Genomic DNA, 23,102 nt, shown 5'->3' with positions numbered 1-23,102 from the left:
GTGGTTAAGCACAAGGACAAGCTAAGCAGCATGTTTTATTTATGAAGTAGAGACTTTCTTAATCCTTTTTTTTAGTTCACCTTCATAGCAGCTGACCGTTTTCTTTGTTGTTCAGATGTTGCCTGATGCCCTGTCAGACCGAGATGATCCCACACCCAGAGAGACAGGAAGTGAGATGGCCAGAGAGAGAGGTAAACACGGAGCTGTTGGACTGACACACAGGAAGGACTCGCAGCATCACAGCCAGACCTTTTCCAGGAGGTTTACTTCCTCACCCCTCCTGCGACAGAAGAGCACCGCCGTAGCCATTTCCCCCAAAGATGGCATCTCCAAAGATCTCCCTAAAGCATCTGCAGAGAGAAGTTACTATTCCCCTCAACAAACTCTCTGAGGAACAGATCGTCTCTCTCTGTCTCTGACCACGATCACACTCAGTCACAATGCTCTGTGTACAGCCCCCAACTACCCTTTATACTGAAGCGAATGTCCTGAAATCACAGGAGGATTGAACGCCTACTCCAACTTGTGACTCTCGTGGTAATGTGTGTGTGTGTGTGTGTGTGTGTGTGAATGAATGAGAGACTAATAATAATAATGTAAACTGAGATCAGCTGTAAAGTCTTCAGCCATGATACTTGAAGAGATTTTTTTTTTGTCGCTGTAGAAAACACACTGTTATCAGATGTGACAATGTGATAACTGGAACTCCACAGCACAACAGGCTCCGGATTACAAGGTTTCATTTGTCTTAAACTGGAACCTCATAATTCTCAAAGTTTTCCAACGTTTCTATTGAAATGTTACAGAAGAGATGGGATATAGGAATGATGTCAGTGCATGAAGTTGTATTAAGACTACAGGAACGTGTCATGTAATATATTGTTGCTGTGTCTACAGCGTTTAAGGCTAGAGGTTATTATTGGGGTGAGGCCGGGGGGCGTTGGAGTATCATGGAGTTTAAGTTAAATAATGAAAATACTGTTCTCAACTGAGAATTAGGGTGTAAACTACTGATTTTTTGTTTTGTTTAGTTTTATTTAATTGCTGTACAGATGAAATGTGATTCTTTGTTTTGTCTTCGATAGTCTTTCTGTTTAAAATTGAGATCTGCTTTTGACGTTAAATCCTTTCATTTGTTTCTCCTTTACATTCACCCCCGTCAGTGCTGCATCCTACGTCCTGTCACTGTCTGAACTCAGCCAGTGTTGGGAGGACTTCCGCTGTAGCTTAGCCACCTTGTGTCGGAAGCTGACTTTTGTTTTTTTTTGGCTAAGCAAATACAAAATGGATTAAAATAATTTGCTGGTTATGTTAATTCTGAAATAATCTGATTCTTTTTTGATTAAGGATTTAAGAAGAAATGCTGCTAATTTTGACGTTCCTTTGCCTTACCGCATTGTTGAGAGATTGACTCGTCTTCCTCGCTGAAATGAAGATTATGCATTCCCAGCTTGAGCTTTGACATTCTGGCCACATTGCCATAACTCTCCAGTGGCTTCTGTTGCTTGATTCATGTTTAAAAGTATGAAAGCTCATAATGTCCAGTTATGTCCTCATTGATAGAAGTCAAACAATTGGTCCTTTTATACAGCTTTTCACTAATGAAAGACAAAAAGAGGGGGATTACAGTAAAACACTGGAACCAAATAATTACACTTCTGTGATATTCACTTCCATCTTTTCCACTCAACTTCCAGTAATGCTGCTTTATTAGCATTTTGGTTCTTTGCACGTAGTTTCCTCTTTGTTCAAATCTTGCAGTACCACCAAAAACAGAAGGAAACTTCTCCATGTGTTGGTTATGTGGTGCTGGTTTCTGCCAGCAGTACATAGCGCACTGTTCAACACGGTAACTTGACTTAGCTTGAAAATAAATTGTTTGTAAATGACATTATACATAGAATACATATCCTGTAACTTATGTTTAAAAGTCGATATATTTTACTAAGACTGACGACGAGGCTTTGAAAACTTAACAAGCCCTTCACTTCAGAAGAGAGGGGCTGTGGGATGAGATCTTTGAACTACTGTAAAAGCTGAAATCACTGTACAACTGTTGCAGCTGTACCGTTTGGCGAGTAAATAAAACTTTTTGAATTGATTACCTATTCGCTGATGTGGTATCGCAATGATTTTGTCCTCCTTTTTGATCCAAAATGCAGAATAATAGTGTGGAAATAAAAGAATTTACAGTGAAAACATGGAATACTTTGTAGATTTATTTGAGCATAAACCAAAACAGCTACTGACAAACAGCAGAATATACAGAAAAGTAGCAACAGTCTCCAAACTTTTTTTCTTTTTTTTTTAACACATAGACAGAAAATGGACAGTTTGACAGAAAATATTTACATTTAATGAGAAGACTATACTTGATAGAAAACAGCGAGATGTTTCAAGTGTGTGTGCCTCCAATCAACTACCAGAATAGAGTTACAATCAGAAGTGCTTTTGCACATGTTGCTAATTTGTAGTTTTTCACAACTGATAGCAGGTTGGTGAAGTTCAGACCATGCACACAAAGCCAGGATGTTGGCCTTTTGTGTGCTAACATCCAGTAATGTCCACTCCAGTAACAAACACAGCAGTTGTATTCTTGTAGCACAACTTCACTGGGTCTCGGGGGGGGGGGGTCAAACTGCGCAAGTTTCACCAGTAGAACGTTTTGGTGAGGAAACCGGCGGCGGCGTTGAGCCAGCTTCCGCTGGAGTCTTCCTTAGCTGCGGTGCGGGAAATTGCTCGTTTGACGTCCTTCTCTGGGCTCTCCTCTTCCTCTGGGAGGTAGTCTGGTAGAGCTGAGTTTTGCTGCACTTCCACTTCAGATGGGCAGAGAGGGATAAAAACCTGAGGAAAACAATTCGAGAGGAGAGTAGTTAAGAATTCAATGTGAACTCACACCCACAATTCTTGGTTTATTCTCCTTTGGATACTCGGATAGTAGACTTCAACACAGTCAAAAGGTGTGCTCTAAGACCGCCACTCACCTCTTCTCCTGCCGCGTTCTTCACCACCTGCTGGGCTGACAACACCTTAGTGGCAGCGATGGCTGATGCCAGACTCTGCAAATTAAGAAACGTCATGTTAGTAGGGGTGATTGGAAGTAGTGCAAAATCAGCCACAGATCAGATGTGCTTTTTTTTTTTCTTACTCCAAATCCCTGCACCACGTGTAAATCAGTGGCTATGATCATGTAATAATACAAATGTTGACTATAACTTGAGGTATTAAACCTTAGACTGTATATAAAGATGGACAACGTGTCTCCACTTCCTCCCACTGTACAGAAGTGAAGCCAAATTATCCCGGCTACGGGAGCTGCCAGCTTGAGATTTTGACGTCATTTGGAGCCAGAGTCTGCGTAGTAGTGATTTGGCGGTGGAGCTGCGGTATTGAGGTCACCCGCCCGAAACCAATCGTGAGGCGAGCACGGCTTGTCAGCGAGAGAGACTCACTGCTGCCAATCATGACGTCTCTCCCCTATTTATAGCATCAAATTAATAAATTAAAACCAAACTTATCAGGAAAACGAACACTTGAACCTACATCGGTGTGATAAGAGCTTTTCAAAATGACAAAAACCATCTTTGGGAAACATTTATTTGACGTGTTCTTTGACTTTTTAGTTTGGCCCATGTCCCATCCGCTAACATGGAGAGGGAGGGATTTATGACCTATACTGCAGCCAGCTACCAGGGGGCAATCAAGATGTTTTGCCTTCACTTTTGGGAAGCCGTCATGTCGTCCATCTTTATATACAGTCCATCGATTAATCTCAGGCTGGTTACTTCCTAAGCAGACACTGATCTTTGTGTGTTACCTCAGTGGGCAGGTCTGAACGGATGCGGACGGTGCATCTCTTGGAAGCCATCTGGAAGGTGAAGCTGATCACTCCTTTGACCTTCAAAAGAGCCCCCTCACACAAGCTTCGCTGGTCCTTGATAAGAGAGGGAAACTGTATTAGTTAACTTGTTGGTAATAATAATAATCTGCACTTTTGCATGCATAGGAGCGTGTGTTAGTGTCAGTCAGCCTACTCACAGTGCTGTCCAACCCCTGGATGTGCAGAGTGACAGACTTGGCCTTCTTTTGGGTGGAGTTGATAAAGAACTGGGGTTTCTTTCTCCTCTCCCTCTCGGGATTAGCAGGTGAGCTCAGAATGTTAAACACCTCCTGGGCCAAGGCTGTGGTGTCAATAGACAGGCCCTCCCTATATGGAGAAATATTATATTTAACGTAGCCTGGTTCCACAACTCTGAAGTGGGACCCACATCTCTGGGTGACTGAACACATTTTACATGTTATAAACGTATAACTATTAGGCTTTTCCATTCAATACTAATCTTAAAGTGCTAATCTATCTGTGCTATAACATGAAATAGTAAATCTATAAGAAAAAAACAGTAACTGAATTAAAGCAGTAAACAGTTCAAGCAAGTCTCATTGGAAGTTTCAGGTAAAATCATATAAACATATTAAGAAAATACAGTTCAGGAAAACACGAGTGCACATTAGAGCCGTCAAGATAGTGTAAAGAAAATGATCCTCTCTCACCTCACAATTAGATTCTCCAGGCTCACCATCATCCCCAGTTCATTCTTCATGGTGGGGATGTTGGGGGACAACTCAGCCAAGTAGCGCAGGGTCTGAGGACAAAGTAAGACAGAAGAGGGATTCAAATATGCACCGCACATTCGACCCGTACCTATAGTAAATATGCGCATAAAACACGGTATGGCCCTTTAATGTGTGTTTAGCAGGAGGCTATAGTACAACCAAGAACTGCACCAGTCCAGCCTCCATCATCAGGAGGAGGAGGAGTACAGGAGCTTGGTCATAGACTTCAGGAAGTCTAGACCACCCCCACGACCAGTCCAGATCGATGAGGACGAGGTGGAGATCGTGGGTACCTACAAGTACCTCGGGCATAATCTTAACATCTGCACAAAACTCCTGCGGATGTTGTACCAATCTGTGGTAGCCAGTGTCCTTTTCTACGCTGTGGTGTGCTGGGGGGGCAGCACAACTAAGAGGGACACTTCAAGTCTGGACAAGCTGATCAGGCGGGCCGGCTCCGCGGTCGGCATGGAGCTCGACTCTCTGGTGACGGTGGCAGAGGAAAGAACACTCAACAGACTGCTGGCCATACTGGTCAACGCCAGCCATCCTCTGCACGCCGTCATCACCAAACAGAGGAGCTCATCAGTGGCAGGCTGCTGCTCCCCAGTGCTCCACAGACAGACTCACGAAGTCCTTTGTCCCCTGAGCCATCAAACTGTACAACACCTCTCTAGGGAGGGGAGGGGGGGACAAAGGAGGACAGTCTGCAGGACAAATAATAATGCACACAGTGCACTTTAGACTAAGCTACTTGAGTTACCCTGCACTATACTCATTTTTAACAGTCTCTTCTGCACTATATTCACTTTTTTAATAGTCCTGTATCACAGCTGTTACCCTGCACTATATTCAGTTTTAACAGTTTTCTTCATCTCCTTGTATTTTTATATCTGGTATATTTTTTGTTTTTTGTACTTTGCACTACTAACTTTTTTTACTGCCTTTCTACTAACATGTTTTGCACTATGGAACTGTGATGCTGGAAACTTGAATTTCCCTCGGGATCAATAAAGTTACTAACTATCTATCTATCAACCCACCTGAAGAGTTGCATGCAGCACCTCTGGGTTCTGGTGGTCCAGGAAGAGAACCAACCCGGGGAGACAGCCCTGATCCTGGACTATCACGTCTCGGTTCTGCGGCTCTGAAGCCAGGTCCCGCAGCTGACTCACCACCGACAGTGCATCCATCATCTTTGATTAACTTTAACCAGACCTGAAACTGAAATAGGTAACGTTATTTAAGTGTATATTCAGCCTGATTTAAGATTAAAACCAGTGGCGGCTGCTGGAATTTTTTCTTGGTAGGGCTGTGCAACATCCAATCAATTTCAACATCCCAGCATGATTTAATGCAAAAAAAGTGAAGGTACTGTGGTGGCAGTTTCTGTTAAAACAAGACACAAGCCAGCGTAACAACTTGTCTTTCAGTGAATTTAATAAAAAGGCATACATTAATAACTAAAGCATCTGCAGATGGACTCACGAGCACAGCCACCTGTTGTGGACTGTGGCAAGTGAGCCCCGAATACAAAGAGTAGTCAGTATTTATACATTTAAAGCATAACACGAAGATAAGTGCAAAGAAGAAAGGAAGAGAAGGATAGAAAGTATATCAATGCGTCAGCACACAGCAGACAACAGAGCATCACAAGACATAACAAGTATTTCAGCAATCTGTTGTTTGCAGTTACAGAGAACTAAAATGTCAGGTCACTGTCCTATGGTGACAAAGTTGAACATGTGAGGCCCTGAGATTGTCTAAAGGTACAGTGTTAAACTGTAGATATGAAAATTGCCATTACAGTATCAAAAACACATTACTACTTTGCAGTTAAATTACTTTATTCCAACAGGAAGAGTAAATAATGCTTTGAAAAACACAACAGTATAAAATATACTGGAATGTAACTAATAACTTAAATACAATTTTGAGGTACTTGTACTTTACTTGAGTATTTCCATGTTCTGCTACTTTCTACTTCTACCTCACTACATCTCAGAGGGAAATATTAGACTTTTTACTCCACTACATTTATCTGACAACTTTAGTTACTTTACAGATTCAGATTATTAATACAACATATATCAACTAATAAATAATGTAATATTATAGATTAAACTACCCAGCAGTAGTTTGTAGTTGTATATTTCACATACAGTAGTCACTAGTGTTTGTTTAAGCTGGGAACCTTGAATTTAAGAGTTTAATTAAAGTTGTCCTGTCAAATCAACCAGCTAGTGGCTAACTAAACAAGCTAACCATAGCTAGATAACTACTTTTTAAACGCAGAAGAAGCTGCCTAACTTCGTTTGAACTTAACAATTACGTGATGACCACAACAAATAACAATATAAATGCCCTGAAAGTGCGATACATGTGTTTAAATAAAGCTTTTTGTGATGTTTTCTTACCCAGGAGAAGTAACTCGTGTACAAAAATACAAAATTTGGTGCTCTGTTTTCGCGACACCCGATTGGTTGAGGAGCTGTTGCCCCGCTACACGGTCCTCCTCTCCTATTGGCTGCTCATACTAGTTCCTCTATCAACAGCCAATCAGAGGAGTTGTTGCTGCTGCGGCTTTATTTGAGTTCTGCTGCTGCTGAGCTGGAGCAGCGTGATCTGGAGAAGAAAAACTGCAAGTTCGTAGTGTTTATATACAGTTATAGTTTATATTATTGGTTATTATGGAAGATATTGTACAAGTTTAGCTACTAATGCACGTTTTGACAAGAAAAGTCCGCGGTAAGTACACGCATATTTCCTTCTTATCCCGCATGTTTCCTGGTTTACTTTCGATGAGGCATGCAGTTCTACAGAGAGACACACTGCAGTGTCTGTGCAGGGGTGTGTGCTATACCTGCACTGTCCTGAACACAAACTCCTTACTTTACTCTTTGTAGTTTAAAACAAAAAATCCACTCTGCACCGTCCATTGTGCTGATCCAATGTGATTTCACAGCTGTGTCAGCATCCTATCATCAGTTAATGATGTATGATAGTTGCATCAATAATGGCCCACCTATCTTTTGGACTTGAATGAAATATTATATTGTGTAAAACTGATTATAATATCAACATTAACTCTAAAAATGTATTTACACATGATAAATCTAAAATTGAATTTATGGTAAACTTATTGATTATATATGGTAAATTCTACATGTATACATGTAAAGTAACAAAGTTACCCCCAATTTCTCTGGATTTGAATTGAATATATCAAGAATCTCTAATTTATAAACACTAACAAAACTGTCAAAATGTATTGTGAACTTTTGAACCCTCTGAGACCCACAATAGATCATTTTTTGATCTTTTTTAGGGGGGTATAAGGGGTCTTTAGGATAGCAGATCAACAGTAGATGTCACATAGAAGTGGTGTACATCATCTGAAAGCTGGGAACCTGAAGATTAATTTGATATGCAGCTTTGTGTGTCAAGTTGTTCTTGTCATAAATCAGAAATAAACATGAATTATTAATTAATTAAAATAAATTGTATAAGGGTTTAGAACATTATGTAGGAAGTAAATGATGGCCATTCCCATGCTTACTTATTTCTAAGTTGTTGCAGCAATTTTTGGGTTGATGCCATTTGTTACACAGATTTGGTGCTAAATTTAACCATTGTTTACAACTTGAGAATTGATAAAAAAAATATCAATAATCCCTCTAAAAACACACAATAAGACACCAAGACCTTGAGGAACACCATAGAAAAAGCCATGCTGTGATTTTGTATCAAAAACTTTTTACATTTGGTGATTTCTACAAGAATTGCATTTTTCGGCAATTGAATGGCGAGCACTTATGTTCGGGAAACTGCTCAGAAACCTTATTGTCAATCTACCTAGGAAAGCCATCCATCCTCTGAATGCTCTAGGTCTCTAGTTTGTGGCTGTAATGTTTCATGAGGCTGTGATTATCCTCGAGGTCAACACAGGTCATTTTATACAGTCGGGTCAAGTTTCAAAAAATGGTCTCACTACAATGAAATGTCTACTATGGGGACTAACATCATCACACATGAATACAGTTGGGCTCATTGGATCCACAAGAGTCTCATACCCAATTTATATAATTCCAGTACTGTTTAGGGACCCCAGTACATGATCAAAAATGTATTGTTGAATTACTTACTATGGTAAATTGCTGGCATTTTTTTCAATCTATAACTTTATAGAGAGCAGGCAAATTACATTTATAGGTAAGTTCATTTGTATAGCACCTTTCAACAACAAGGCATTTCCACATGTTTAAATAAGACATAAAATAGAATTATATATAAAAAAAACACAAGACAATATAAAAAAAAACACATCTCATAATTTATAAAGAATATAATTTGAAAAAAGACAAAATTAAAGAAAATAAATTAATTTAAAAATAAGTGCAGTTGAATCCAACAGTACTATTTTAAATATCAGTAATTTGATGGGACTAACATGGTCTGCTTTCCTGGTCTCGGTGAGTACTATAACTACAGAGTCAGCTGCAGCTGTCTCATCCAATTTTTAGAGAGACATGTAAAGGCAACACTACAGTGGTCAAGCCTACTAAAGATAAAAGAAAGTGCTTCTTAAGTCTTGCTGAGAAACTCTTGCATTTAAGAATTAGGACATTAGGGTTGATTTTGTAATTGTCCCGTTCATGTTAGAATTTATGTCCATAACTAATACCTCGGGCTTGATTTGTTGTCTTTAGGGATTCAAGTACTGTTCTATTTTTCTAGCCTAAGTGTTGTATGTTGTGTTTTGTTTTGTTTCAGGTGTAAAGTATGTGACTTAGTGGCATCTATTCTGTGTTGGCCTCTTACCAAGTTAGTCAGCAGAAAGAGGAGCTTTGCAGTCACCAACTGGTGCACGAAAAACGTCCTTCCAATGTCTTTAGTCGAGGATATTCTGGATGTGCTGCGTGTCGTCCTGCAGTACTTTGGAGTGCCTCCAGACATGGTGAGTGCACAGACTTGCTGTTATTATGTTATCCAGGGATATCAAGGGGCTTACTAGTTGCTTTCATGATGTTTTTAAGTATTAACAGTAGTGTTACTTTGACTGGGTGAGTTTGTAAGGACGGCAATTTTCAACCAAGATTGTTTATTTGTCCGTGTGTGTGTGTTGTTTTGCGTGTAGCTGGTTCCAGTGTGGGACAGTCAGCTGTGCGGCCAATATCGTAGCATCGTGCGGATGATTGGGACCAACCTCCCACTGACACCTACACCACGTGTCCACTTTCAGGTACTGTACTACTTGTGTTTTCTAACATGACTGAAGATTATCTGAAACAGTATTTGTCTTCACTTTGTCAAATTCAACACAACCCAAAGTGGAACAAGGTGCTTTTTGTACAGATTTGCATATAAAAATGCTAACAACAAAAATGATGTCCCCTGATTTAAAGGTGCTATTGATAACACTGATAACATTCAGGCACTAGTTGTCACATTCTCCCCCCTCCCACGTTCCATTGCATTTACTTCACAACAAGTCATTGCCAGGCACTTACCGTCAATCTCAGCCATTTATCCGTTTTTTCCTCACTAACTGACGACCCAGAGATACCACGTGATACCAATGTTGTTTTACTATTGGCTCACAAACTTTGTTAGAAGTGGGAACCAAACGTCAGATATCTTCCGCAGAGATGAACAAAACAGTCATTTTGGATCTGCCAAAATTTTTAAAATGATTAATTCACAATCAGAATATTTTTTTTTCTGGAAAATCCATACTTTTATTCGGCACCTTTCTAACGGCTCTGTAAATGTTTTTTTTTTTTTTAATAATCAACTACATAAACATGTTATCATTAAGACCTTTAAATTATATATTTGTCACATAGTACTTCCTAAACAGAAGCAATACTGTATCCTAAACTGAGCTAAAGTGCTCATTTGTAATGTTTAAAAACTTGATTTGACATTCATTTGTTCTACAGTTACACACCTTCCTTGTTTCTCTTTATCATTCTTACACTCCTCCTTTTGCAGAATCATGTTCGCATTTGACAGAATGTAAGCCAACTAACTTCTGTGATTTTCTGTTATTTTTGTCATGTAGTCACAGTGTGTAATCTTTCCTTGTCCATGTTTGGTCCATAGGTCCCTCTGTTCACTTATAGGCCCCACGGTTATGTCGACGTCACCGTTGAGACACCTACCATCCCCTCGTTCTCTGACGTCCTGTGGGTGTTTGAGGACGAGGGGGAGAGCTTTGCCAAAACCAGGTAAGGACACACAATACAAACAGTCAAGGTTATTTCCCAGTGCAAGTATACAGAGAACAAAACCATATTGGTTCTTTATTCGACAACATATTCTGTCCTAATATCAGCAAAGTATCATAAAGTAGTGGATAGTATATTACTAATATGTTATTAGTCAAAGAATACATGTCCGAGTCCACTGTAGCATTGGAACAAAGAGTCGTTTAGTACATAAAATACATATTGTGTTAATTTGGAAGCTATTTTAGATTTAGTCTGAGTCTTAAGACAAAAATATTCATTAGTCTTAGTCACATTTGAGTCCCTTTTCTCCTTCATCATTTGTCTAGTTTTAATCGAAGGCAACTGAAACGTTTTAATCCAGTTTTAGTCATTCGATTTTAGTCAAAATGTTTTCTCTCTTAATTTTGTCAGCTATTTTTTTATTTATTTAATCTTTGTCCTGTTTAGTCATCAGATTATATTGAACATTTCTGTCATTTTAGTCAAACTTATTTCACATAGAATTTTTATCTTATCATTATCTGCTGAAAAACACAGGTTGAATGATTAAGAATGCAGCTTAGCAGTTAGTTTGAGTCCTCCTGACTGCGCTCATTAATGATGCGCGATTCAGTCGCACCCACCGGTCCGTTATGAATTATCCGTAGATTTTGTGGAATACCGAGAAAAACAGCACTGTTTTACTGTACACAAAATAATTTGATCGTAAACAAAAATGGGGCGAAATGTCCCTTTTAAGTTTTTACAGTATCTTGGAAACTGTCTCTATCACTGCCAACTTAATTCACCTTAGAAATGCATGTCTGCATGGGTTTATGTATTTTGCAGCTTTGAAAACACACATTTGGATTGGTTTGTTTTGGATGGGCAAATGTGAAATATTAAAACCGATGTATGGTCTCCATAGGAACCATTTACCTCCAAAGACGCTAAGTACTGAAAATCGGGATGTGGTGAGATACCCAGGACCGGCCCAGAATAAAGCCCAGAGAGGAGGCAGACCTGTGAAGCAGACAGCTGCTCCAGACGCCCTGAAGAAGATCACAGCGCTGGAGAGCGAGCTGCTCAAGCTACGAGCTCAGATAGCCATGATTGTCACTGCCGCTCCGACCTCGGGTACGCACTCTTTCTACCTCTCCTTTTCACAAAAACACACAAATGTGTTCAGCGTGTTTATACTGTGATTTTAAGAATAACTTTTTTGTGCTCTTTCATTGTTTCCTTAGGTCTGACCGAGTCCCAGAATACCCCAGGCACGCCTTTGATGTCCTCTCCCCTTCCTCCGGCTCTCACCTCCACGCCTCGCTGTTCTGCTCCTCCTCCACCACCACCTCCACCTCCTCCTCCTCCTCCTCCTGCTCCCTGTCCTGGCTCCTCCGCTAAGACTTTATCTGTGGCAGAGCTGGTCCGCCAGCGGAGGAATAAAGACCTTGACAAGGGTCAGCTCAAGCCCCAGGACTCAGACGTTAAAGGGATCCCATCCATGCTGGATGTTCTGAAGAACTTAAATCAAGTGAAATTGCGTTCAGTGGAGAGGTAGGCATTAGGATTGATAGAATATTGGTGTGTCAGAATTTCTGATTGAGTTATACCACTATTAAAGGTATAATATGCAAGAATTAACTAAAAAACAATGTAGAAACTGATATAAAAATAATCCCTCTCAATCATCACTTATGCTCTACTAGAAATGTGTGGTGGTGTCTATTTCTGCAGAGACACTGCAGCCCTCTGCCTGGATTTTGTCTTTTCTTCTTAATTTGCTTTACTCTGGACGCTTCTGAGCGTCTGCAAACAGCCTTGGTGCATGTCCTAATGTTGCAGAATGCTCTCCTTTTCATTTTTACCAGTGTTAACCTATACAACAAGAAAACATTTTCCCTCCTGTTCTTTGCAGATCCCCAGGGGGGACACCAGTCAGAAGGAGACGCAGTAAGGGAGGTGCAGCATTGCTTAGTGACCCAGCGGCTCTTATCGCTGAAGCGCTGAAGAGAAAGTTCGCCCAGCATCGCCTCAACAACTCGTCTGACAAAGAGAACTCACTCGAACTCTCACCGTTCGGCAGTCCAGAAACACCCAAGGTTTGTTTCCCATAGATACACACTTCATACTCACACACCTCTGTCTGCAGATCTACTAATCTGATGCTTTTGTTTCAGGTTGCTCTCCATATCAGACGCAGTCAGGGGCGCCTCCACCTCTGATCCCGTTGATCTGACCCCAGAAAAAATCAAAAATCAGACACCCCATCTGCCAATTACCGCTCCCACAGATGTGCCTCACAAATTACTACTGCAGCTACTGACTTGCATTTCATTTATTTTTTATTTTTGTTTGTCTATTCTTTTGTTTTTGTAAGAGTGTTTGTCTCACAAAGAACAAAGTGCTTGTTTCTGTTACGTATCTCTTTGTCTCCCAACAAAGAAAAGAGAAGAGTGTGAATGTATATTTGTGTTACAGCGATTGCTGCGAACGAGGGTTTTGGTACAGTTGTTTTGTCTTTTTGTACAGCGCAGTGTTATGTTTCCATTGTTATTCACATATTAATGATATCTTTTTAAATGAAATAATGTGTTTAAGCAGGTGTGCGCTTTAGCTTCCTGCTTTAATGTTTCTGAAGTCACTTTATGAGGCCTTTTATAATTCGTACCTCAACCAAGTGAAATTAATAACTGGGTATTGAGATTCATACAGCTGTATTCTATGCAACTGCTGTTTCAGGTCATTTTATTATATTAAAGTGTTAAATTGCACTGGTCAAATTTGTTGTTGTTGTTTTCATGTTCTCTAATATTTCAGTATTTATGTCCAAATCCAGTTTCAGTTTATATTGTAACTTTTTGAGCATTGTTGCCTTTATTCTTCAAACTGCAACAAATATTGCTACACATATGGCTAGCTGTTTTAACATTTAATAGCCAGACAGGATATTCATTAGAGATATCACACCATTTTTCAATTCACATACATTTTCATCACTTCCCTTTTTCTTCAATTATTTTTATTTACTTCCACCCTTGAGGCCACTTTCCTTAAATGATAAATGACCATTTAGTGTTGTGAATGATGAATGTAAGATGGTGAAAATGATGAAACATTTTGATCAATTAATTTTTGTTATTTCCAACCCTCATAGAGACCTGGGAGCAACTGGAGAAACTGTTGAAAAAACAAAAACTGTAGAGTATCTGCACAGTATTCAGGTTCAGGTTCAGGTGACTTTATTTGTACCCGTAGGTAGATTTGTTTTGCAGCAAAAATAGAGGATGGCATCCGTATTGACAATAAGTTAAAGCACAGACAAGAGACAGACATGACAAAGAGTACTCAAAGGCTTACTGGGATCAGGACCCAGCAAAAAGAAGGCCACAAGAACAATATATAAAACCTTTTGAAATATCAGGACAAAAAAGACACAAAAAATTAGAAAAGGGATAAACTTTCCATAAATATGTGCAAAAGCTGCTAGGACTTATTTAAATGAACAATTGCAGCTGGAACTATAGTATTAGACTATATAAAATAATTTAAGTTACTGTTAAGATTGACATTTAAGCAATACGCCATTGCAGCGTCTAGTCTGCAAAATCCAATGAAGAAGAAGACTGATTGGCATTGTCAGTCCAAAATGTCGCCAGCGCTACTGCAGCACCATCTAGCGGCTGTTGTCAAAAACGCACCAGAGTTTCGTCTCTTTGCTTCTATACTCTTTGGTACCGTTTGGTACGGGTGCCGTTCTGGCTCATAAAGCAAACTATTGCTGAAAAGGAACGACCGAAATGAGACGCTGCAATGACTTACTACTGTTTACAACTTTTTTCCAGGTAAGTGGGGATGCATACAGCCTCTGAAAACCAACACGAAAAATAATCTTGCAGTTTTCACAGTTTTGTTGCTAAATTATATTAAAAAGAAGCGGTGAAATCACCTGCTTCATGTAACCTCACAGGTGCCCTAGGTAAAGAAAAACCCAGCACATAGACGGTGACCCCTCGGTAACGTTACCGTCTATGTGCTGGGTTTTTCCTTAACAGTGGTTATCTAGCAAATAAGCTCAGTGACAGCAACGCTATTGTTAATATCTTGGCATAAATGTGTTTAGAGAATTGACCGAACCATATTTTCTTTGTACAGTGATACAAGTTGCTTCAGTTTAGGGTTTTTGTGAAGCTATATGGGTTTTAATGTCATCCTGACCTAACATTGGTCAAGAAAAAGCAAAGGTTGATTTCTTAGTAACTATAGATACACTAGCTTGTTAAGTTTCATACTGTGTTGAATGCATTTAGAATATGGACTCATGTCTTCTCAGGTATCACCCTGGCCGGTGCTTATGCATAATCATATGTATGCTAAAAACAAAGCCTTATTGATAGAATAAGATATTTTATTTATTGATTATATTTTGTATTATTAATTGTCATCTGATAATGAGGTAATAATGAGCACCAGCACCACAGCAGTCCACTCACTGAACCATCTCCAGCATCCTACGTTCTCCAATTGACTGGTTTGGCGTTGAATTCAATTTAAAAACAAAAGAAGGGGAAAACACAGAGACATCTAAAATGACACTAATGTTGGATCTTTAATAGTAAATCAGTTTAAGGTTCCATAAAGTTTGTAGTAGCTACACTGCTTCCAAAACATCTTTGCTATCAGGGGCCTGTTTCAACAAGCATGTGTAGTTAATTATCTGAATAACGTTGTAAAAACCCAGAAATGTCTTTCTACATCAGTCCATATTCTAGATTTGAGCACCTCAGTGGAAACAAATGGAGCAAATGGAGACCTTTATTCTGTGCAAGAGATCTGTCAGAACACTCACAAACACGCAACACTTTTCTAGTAATCTCTTACTCTTACAGTGAAACAGTTGAATACTTTATTTGCCTTGGCGTCAGTCAATTAAAATTAAATGTAAATGAACTTATCTAACAGATTTTTAACAATTCACTCATTTCTTCTGATAAATTTGTCATGTTTCACAAAGCAGAACTCTGATTTAATGAATCTCATGTTATTAAAAGTGCGTGGACGTACTGACTAGCGGTGTTTCGGGATGTCCAACAGTGACGTCACACATCTCACTTTAGTTTCTTTAACTTAGTTAACTAAAGTTAAATATCAGCTGAAATCAAAAATATTTCTTTAGGAGTCATACAAAGTTACATGGTATGATTTATGAGTATCATCTGTGTAACGGGGAACCCAGATCTCTTAAATTGAGAAATATGTCAATGGAGTCTGGCAGCAAATTCAGTGTGTATTTTCAGAGCAGTGGGCTTTTGTTTTTGCTATAAAGAGCCGTCGTACTAATGGGCTGTGTGTGGTGTTATTGGTTGTATTTGAGGCGTTTCACGGAAGAGATCCGTTAACACTGATATGGGTCACTTCAAACATGAATGTGAACAGTCTAAGCAGAAAGATCGGTTCTGGGGAAAAAATCCGAATTGAGCATTAAGCCCTGTAATGTGAACATAGCCTTAGTCTTGGTATATTGATAAGAACCTGCATGTCAAAAAGGCATTAAGGATGCTTTGCAGGTTCATCTGGAGGGTGGATGTGTCTTCAAAAGATCCTTGTCATTCTCCTCCTGTGAGACTGTGAGAAATACAAAGAAAAGTTTAAGTTATTTAAAACCAAATCTCATTATGATCTTCTCCAGTTATATGTACCTTATGAAGACATAAACACAATGGACAATTAATGCAATAATAAAAAATATGCAAATATAAATATAGGTCTGTAATAATGAACTGCCAGAAAAAAGTACCACCACTACACCACAGCTGCATTGAGTTTGACTAAAGAGTGTGCATTTAACGTTTAAATATTGTTTTGTAAGAAATGCAATGCATGAAAGAGCAAAAGAGTGCCAGAAGGAAAGCCTAATTAATTTGTGTTACACCTGAAAGCTTGAGAGTTATAAAATAGAACGTAATATATAAGCTATCAGATATACTGATAGGCTTGCCGGTGAAATAATAAATCTGATTCAATAAAGCTTAAATGAATGCAATAAATTCATACATGCAGAGATGGACAGAGTCCTACAAAGCATTTTTTTGAAGAAAATTTACATTGATTGAGAGGAGATCCATGGCTCCTTCTACTTGGCCTTTGAGTCACTTTAAGTCTGGTGGATCACACTCCTCATCCAATCGGAAGAGGCGGAAATTGGAAGATCTATAATACAAACAGTTGCACAGAGAGAGACAGTAAATTAGATTGATTAGTGGCATCAACAGATGACCAGACAAACATTAATTCAGGATGTCATTAAAGAGGACCTATTATGCTTTTGTGCTTTCTCCCTGTCCTTTAGTGGGTTATATAGTTTTTTTGTGCATATAAAAGTGCTGCAAAGTTACAAAGCCCACACCAAAGGGAGTTCCTCTGCCCCGCAGAAACACTGCTCCTGAACTTCCTGCAATGCCTTGCTTAAGTCCCGCCTTTTCTTCCATAACGTGATGATGTCACCAAGTGACACATTTGCATAACGGCTAGTTTGGCATGCCCTGAAACAAAGCTAGTTAGAGCGAAGCTGGAGCAGAGTCCGAAAACTTCGGGCCCTGTTTAAACCATCTATAGCGCATGGACTAAAGTGCATGGCGCAAGTGCATTTAGGGCGTGTTCAAGGCACATAATCTGGGTGCAAAGTAAGGCGCAAGGGGTAAAGGAGTTGTATTTAGTCTCTTAATTAATCATGGGTGTGTTTTGGGCATAACAGGAATTAAACCAATCAGAGTGTCATTTCCCAGGCCCTTTAAAAGCCAGTTGCGCCTGCACATTGACGCATTGCTATTTAACAGGCGGATTCGACAAATTTGAGAAGCGAGCCGTTTTCTGCTGAGGACAGAGGGTGAAAAGAGGTGCTGCTGATGAGAAAAGTAAAGCGTTTTTTCAACATTAAAGCATGTAAACATGTTCTAGTAGAAACCCAAAATACAAATATGAACCTGAAAATAAGCATAATAGGCCCTCTATAAAGTAAGACATTGCTTTGCAAAGTACAGTGGCTATGTCTGTAAACTACACTAACCTGTGAGGTCCATGTCCAGCACCAAAACCAGTCTCCTAGCCATGCAAGGAGGAAACACATAAATCAAACTACATCAAAGTATATCCATTGTATAAGAAAAATATCACTTTCAATGTACGCTTAAAACGAACTAATTGAAACCTTACTTGTTGAGGGAGAGTGTTATTCACCACAACATTCACACTGTCAATCTGTAACATTATGAAATTCATTGTTACAACTGTGACATCAACATGTGCTGCAATGCATTTCTAAATTAATTTCCCCTGTTGGCCAGGCTAACATGGCTAATATTGTTAACACACACAACTTGATTCATTCAGTTCATACTTGTAACACTTGTGCATGTATGTTTATGTCAGTTGTTTCGTTATTTCAACATGTTAACAGAAAATAAAGTTCATGTAGTAGATTAAAATGATGTACTTCTCAGACTCCAGCTGTAAAACATGATTAGATACAGTGGATGTTCACATGCAATGTAGCTGTGGTATTGACAATACTTTTCACGCAGCACTACTCCTCCCCAATCCCAAATAGGTGTATTTAGATTTGTCTTACTGAAGTTTTCTAAAAGTTTGTTCACAAAATATCTTAACTGTGCACTTCAAACTAAATGGTATTAACCTACTTGTTGAGAACGAATGGGGAACGTTTTATCTTCATAGACGATCACCCCCGGAAATCCACGAGCATCGTCGACACACTCAACGGAAATCTGCAATATCATCAAAAAGTCATTATGAATATATAATTCCAATATTACGATACCAAATTGCACCACTTTAACAGCAACTTGTTTAAATTAATATTGAATTCCTCAACATCCCAGCAATGCTAATGTTTTAAACAAACCCACTTGACTGGGATTCAATACTGTAGGCCTTTCTCACAGCAGACATTGTGACTTGTTATAGTAGGAAAAGCACAGGTGTTACTAGTAACACAAAGGATGGCTCTGTTATGTGAGAGTGATAATTCTAAATGGATTTCAGCCACCATTAATTTCATTATTGACACCTATGCTTTTCCTATTGTGAAAAGTCAAAATGTATACCGTGAAAAAGGCCCAGCAATCCACATCAAAATACAAACAACTTAAGAAATCTGCAATATCATAAAACAGACATTGTGAAACTAATACTGGAGTATAATATATTTGCCATATTACAGTATCAAACTTTTCCAGCGTAACAAGAACTGACTGACTGAACAAGGCTGTAAATTAATTTGAATTACTCCGACAAGCTAAGTTGCTAAAGTCAACGGCACATCGAGTCAATTCATCCAACACCAATTCACTTGTTGGGAATCTCCCAAGCTGCTGACATAACTGAATCACAAACTTAACTATTTTACTTCATACTCAACACTTGTACGTTTGTTCATTTTTGGTTAAAATTTGCAAAAAACAATTACCGTTAAATGAGTCGCCATCTCTCTGTAGCACACGTGTACGTGTCACTTAAATATGACGTGTACACGTGCGTACATGATGTGCGCATGTCACGTACTTACGTGGTATATCTCTGATATCTCTGCATATTTATACTCTATTTATACTGCATATTTATACTCTACTTATACTAGATCTTCTGCAATGTAATATTTGGCAAAGTCACTGTTGGGTATGTGAAAATCCTGTTTTCACATACTGTTGTTAGTCAGTGGTAGAAGAAGTTTTCAGATTATGTACTTGCTTTACAAATAAATGTAGAAATACCTCAATGTAAAGAATACTCTCGTGGAAGTCTCTTCCCAAATTAGGTACACAAATTGTTGTTAACCTCTAGTGCCATTGTGGCTCAGCTTCAGCTCCTTTTTTAATTCCACTAAAAAAAGGTGATCAAAAAGTGTTAAAAGCATACCTCTGTTCTTGAAGTTCTTGTACTGAATGGTGATTATTCAGACTTCCTTGGTTCATGTTGGTCCACCATCTCTGAGAGAAAAAACAGATACCACCGTTCATCCTTGCACATTGAATTAGAGGTGATCTTTTTGTGCGTAGCAGAAGAGAAAGGAACAACAAGGCAGGCAGCTGCAAATCAGATGTAAATTAGGCTATGGCCGCACCTCATCCTCTACCCTCCTTCTCAATATAACCATAAAAAGTGAAATATTGGATGCCGGTCTCTCGGGTTGAACCAGTGTCACGAACATTTGTTACCCTGAAATCATATTAAAGAAAAAAAAATATAGAATCCAGCAGTTACACACAAGTCACAAAACATTTCTTTAGTTCTATAAGGAACAAGATCATTTGTGTGAATTTCCATTAGCGTGTGCCTCTCCTGATATGCAAAAACAGCTTCTCCTCCACCTTTGCATGGCTCTGAATCACACCCTCATACAGTAGTCATTTAAATCTGACTCGATTGTTTTCCCCGACTAGATGCTAATCAGCCTAAGCCCCACATTACAGCCCATCGGGTGGTAGTTATGCACCCTCTGTATGTGTGGAAATCAGTGGAGATGCTTTCTACTATTATGTTATGAGAAAGAGAGAAAGATGGCTGATAATCAAGACGCATGAAGTGTAGTCTAAATGACACAGAAGAATAGCTGCCTCAAATTTAAAAAGAAAAACAATTCTAGAAATGTCAGCATTCACATTCACTGGTTCTTCGTGACATGTGTGTCAGTTTGTTTGTGGCCAAGTTGTCAGGGATGTGAGTTTAAAGGGGGACCCAAATGCAGAATTACCAGGCAGAAAGTTAGATTTAAATAAAAGCGAGCTTTAATAAATGAAGCTGAAGTATCCAAAACAACAAAAACCAACAGGCATCAAAAAACAAAAATGCAGGGAGGGGAACAAAGTACAAAAGAATAAATCCAACAAACAACAAAAACCAAACTGAGAACAAAACCAAAATTACCAACCAGAGGACACGAGGAACACTAGGATCAAGGCAGGAGTGACGAGCAAAACGGGACAAGGTAGACAAGGCTGGAGCGACAAACGAACTGACAAAGACAGAGGGGAAAACACAGGCCTAAATACAAAAGGGTGATTAAACACAGGTGGAACAAATCAGGGCGGGGCAGACAATCAACAAAGGCGGGAAAACAAACAAAGGTAGGAAGTAAAACCAGACAAGACACAGGAGGAGTAAATTACAAAATAAAACAGGAAACACTGGAATGAACGAATATAAAAGAAACCAAATCCAACACAAACCAAAATCACATTAACAGAACTAATAAACCCAAAGGAGGGACATAATACAATCTTAACTTATAACAAACAGAAAAAGTTCAATGTTCTGGCACAACCAGACCATGACACAAGTACAGCCTCACAGAGCTTCTAGCATGGCTGTATACCAAAAAGGCATTAAAGATGCTTTGCAGGTTCATCTGGAATGTGTTGTCTTCAGTGAATCTGCGTCGCCCTCCTCCTCCTGTGAGACTGACTGTAAGAAATACAAGAAGAAAAGTTTAAGAGTTACTTAAAACCACTAAATCTGAAATGACCTCATCCAGTTATATGTAGCATTATAAAGACGTAAAGACAATGGACAAATAATGCAATGATATAAAATATGCAAATATAAATATAGGTCTATAATAATGAACTGGCAAAAAAAGTCCACCACACCATAGCTGCATTTATTCTGACTAAATGAGTGTGCGTTTAACATTTAAATATTGTTTTGTAAGAAAAAGCAATGCATGAAAGACAGAATTTTTGCCAGCAAAAAGTGCACCAAGGAAAGCCTAATTAGTTTGTATTACACCCAAATGCTTGAGAGTTATAAAATAGAATTTAACATTTTAATTTAATTTAATAGAGTCCATGAGTTATCAATAGTCTAGCCGGTGAAATAAAAAAAGTGAACGTCTGATTAAATAGAACTTAATTTAATTAAAGAAAGTCATATGTGCGTAGATGGACAGATTCCTATAAATAATTTTTAAGAAGAAAATTTACATTGATTGAAAGGAGATCCACGCACCTTTTACGTGGCCTTTGAATCACTTTAAATCCGGAGGATCACACCCATCAGTTTCCTCATCCAGCCAAAAGGGGGGGAATTGGAAAGGTCTCACAGAACTACAACAGTTGCACAAAGAGAGACAAGTAAATTAGATAGATTAGTGGCATCAACAGATGACCAGACAAACATTAATTCAGGATGGCATTAAAGTAAGACATTGCTGTGCAAAGTACAGTGGCTATGTCTGTAAACTACACTAACCTGTGAGGTCCATGTTCAGCACCAAAACCAGTCTCCTAGCCATGCAAGGAGAAAAAAAACTCATAAATAAAACTACATCAAAATATATCCATAGTATAAGAAAAATGTCACTTTCAATGTACACTTAAAACTAACTAGTTGAAACCTTACTTGTTGAGGGAGAGTGTTATTCACCACAACATTCACACTGTCAATCTGTAACATTATGAAATTCATTGTTACAATTGTGACATCAACATGTGCTGCAATGCATTTCTAAATTAATTTCCCCTGTTGGCTAGGCTAACATGGCTAATATTGTTAACACACACAACTCGATTCATTCAGTTCGTACTTGTAACACTTGTGCATGTATGTTTATGTCAGTTGTTTCGTTATTTCAATATGTTAACAGAAAATAAAGTTCATGTAGTAGATTAAAATGATGTACTTCTCAGACTCCAGCTGTAAAACATGATTAGATACAGTGGATGTTCACATGCACTGTAGCTGTGGTATTGACAGTACTTTTCACGCAGCACTACTCCTCCCCAATCCCAAATAGGTGTATTTGGATTTGTCTTACTGAAGTTTTCTAAAAGTCTGTTCACAAAATATTTCAACTGTGCACTTCAAACTAAATGGTATTAACCTACTTGTTGAGAACAAATGGGGAACGTTTTATCTTCATAAACAATCACCCCCGGAAATCCATCAGCATCGTCGACACAATGGAAATCTGCAATATCATAAAAAAGTCATTATGAATATATAATTCCAATATTACGATACCAAATTGCAATACTTTAACAGCAACTTATTTAAATTAATATTGAATTCCTCAACATCCCAGCAATGCTAATGTTTTAAACAAACCCACTTGACTGGGATTCAATACTGTAGGCCTTTCTCACAGCAGACATTGTGACTTGTTATAGTAGGAAAAGCACAGGTGTTACTAGTAACACAAAGGATGGCTCTGTTATATTCAAGTGTTCCAGTGAGAGTGATAATTCAAAATGGAATTCAGCC

The 23,102-nt window shown here is 38.8% G+C and overlaps 3 protein-coding genes across 11 annotated transcripts in view; 2 read left to right on the top strand and 1 right to left on the bottom strand.

Annotated features, from left to right (window-relative positions):
- si:ch73-217b7.1 (ensconsin) overlaps positions 1-2,108 on the top strand; it is a 31,039-nt gene extending 28,931 nt beyond the window's left edge. For all 8 annotated transcript variants that reach the window (XM_037750876.1, XM_037750871.1, XM_037750872.1 and 5 more), the window contains one exon: positions 116-2,108. In XM_037750876.1, the coding sequence (XP_037606804.1) occupies positions 116-126 (11 nt within the window). In that variant the 3' untranslated portion in view covers positions 127-2,108. The remainder of the gene's footprint in view (positions 1-115) is intronic.
- Positions 2,109-2,281: 173 nt separating this feature from the next.
- armc1l (armadillo repeat containing 1, like) lies at positions 2,282-7,159 on the bottom strand. Its single transcript, XM_037750881.1, has 7 exons — positions 7,032-7,159; positions 5,658-5,838; positions 4,552-4,643; positions 4,039-4,207; positions 3,818-3,934; positions 2,985-3,059; positions 2,282-2,844 (listed from the first exon to the last, which is right to left on the bottom strand). Exons 2-7 carry the CDS (start codon positions 5,808-5,810, stop codon positions 2,650-2,652), a joined length of 801 nt encoding a protein of 266 aa, XP_037606809.1. The 5' UTR covers positions 5,811-5,838; positions 7,032-7,159; the 3' UTR covers positions 2,282-2,649.
- An 11-nt stretch (positions 7,160-7,170) lies between these two features.
- mtfr2 (mitochondrial fission regulator 2) lies at positions 7,171-13,609 on the top strand. Of its 2 annotated transcripts, none has more exons than XM_037750879.1 (8): positions 7,171-7,362; positions 9,388-9,571; positions 9,752-9,856; positions 10,720-10,844; positions 11,755-11,963; positions 12,074-12,383; positions 12,745-12,928; positions 13,007-13,609. In XM_037750879.1, the coding sequence occupies exons 2-8, from the start codon at positions 9,500-9,502 to the stop codon at positions 13,049-13,051; spliced, it is 1,050 nt and encodes a 349-aa protein (XP_037606807.1). In that variant the 5' UTR covers positions 7,171-7,362; positions 9,388-9,499; the 3' UTR covers positions 13,052-13,609. The 2 variants fall into 2 exon arrangements, with proteins under 2 accessions (XP_037606807.1, XP_037606808.1); XM_037750880.1 differs by lacking the exon at positions 7,171-7,362 and adding an exon at positions 8,966-9,086.
- The last annotated feature ends 9,493 nt before the right edge of the window (positions 13,610-23,102 follow it).

Source organism: Sebastes umbrosus, chromosome 18 (genome assembly GCF_015220745.1).
Source record: "Sebastes umbrosus isolate fSebUmb1 chromosome 18, fSebUmb1.pri, whole genome shotgun sequence".
Taxonomy (NCBI): domain Eukaryota; kingdom Metazoa; phylum Chordata; class Actinopteri; order Perciformes; family Sebastidae; genus Sebastes; species Sebastes umbrosus.
The sequence above is the reverse complement of the archived record's forward strand: the minus strand, read 5'-3'. Positions and strand labels throughout refer to the sequence as shown.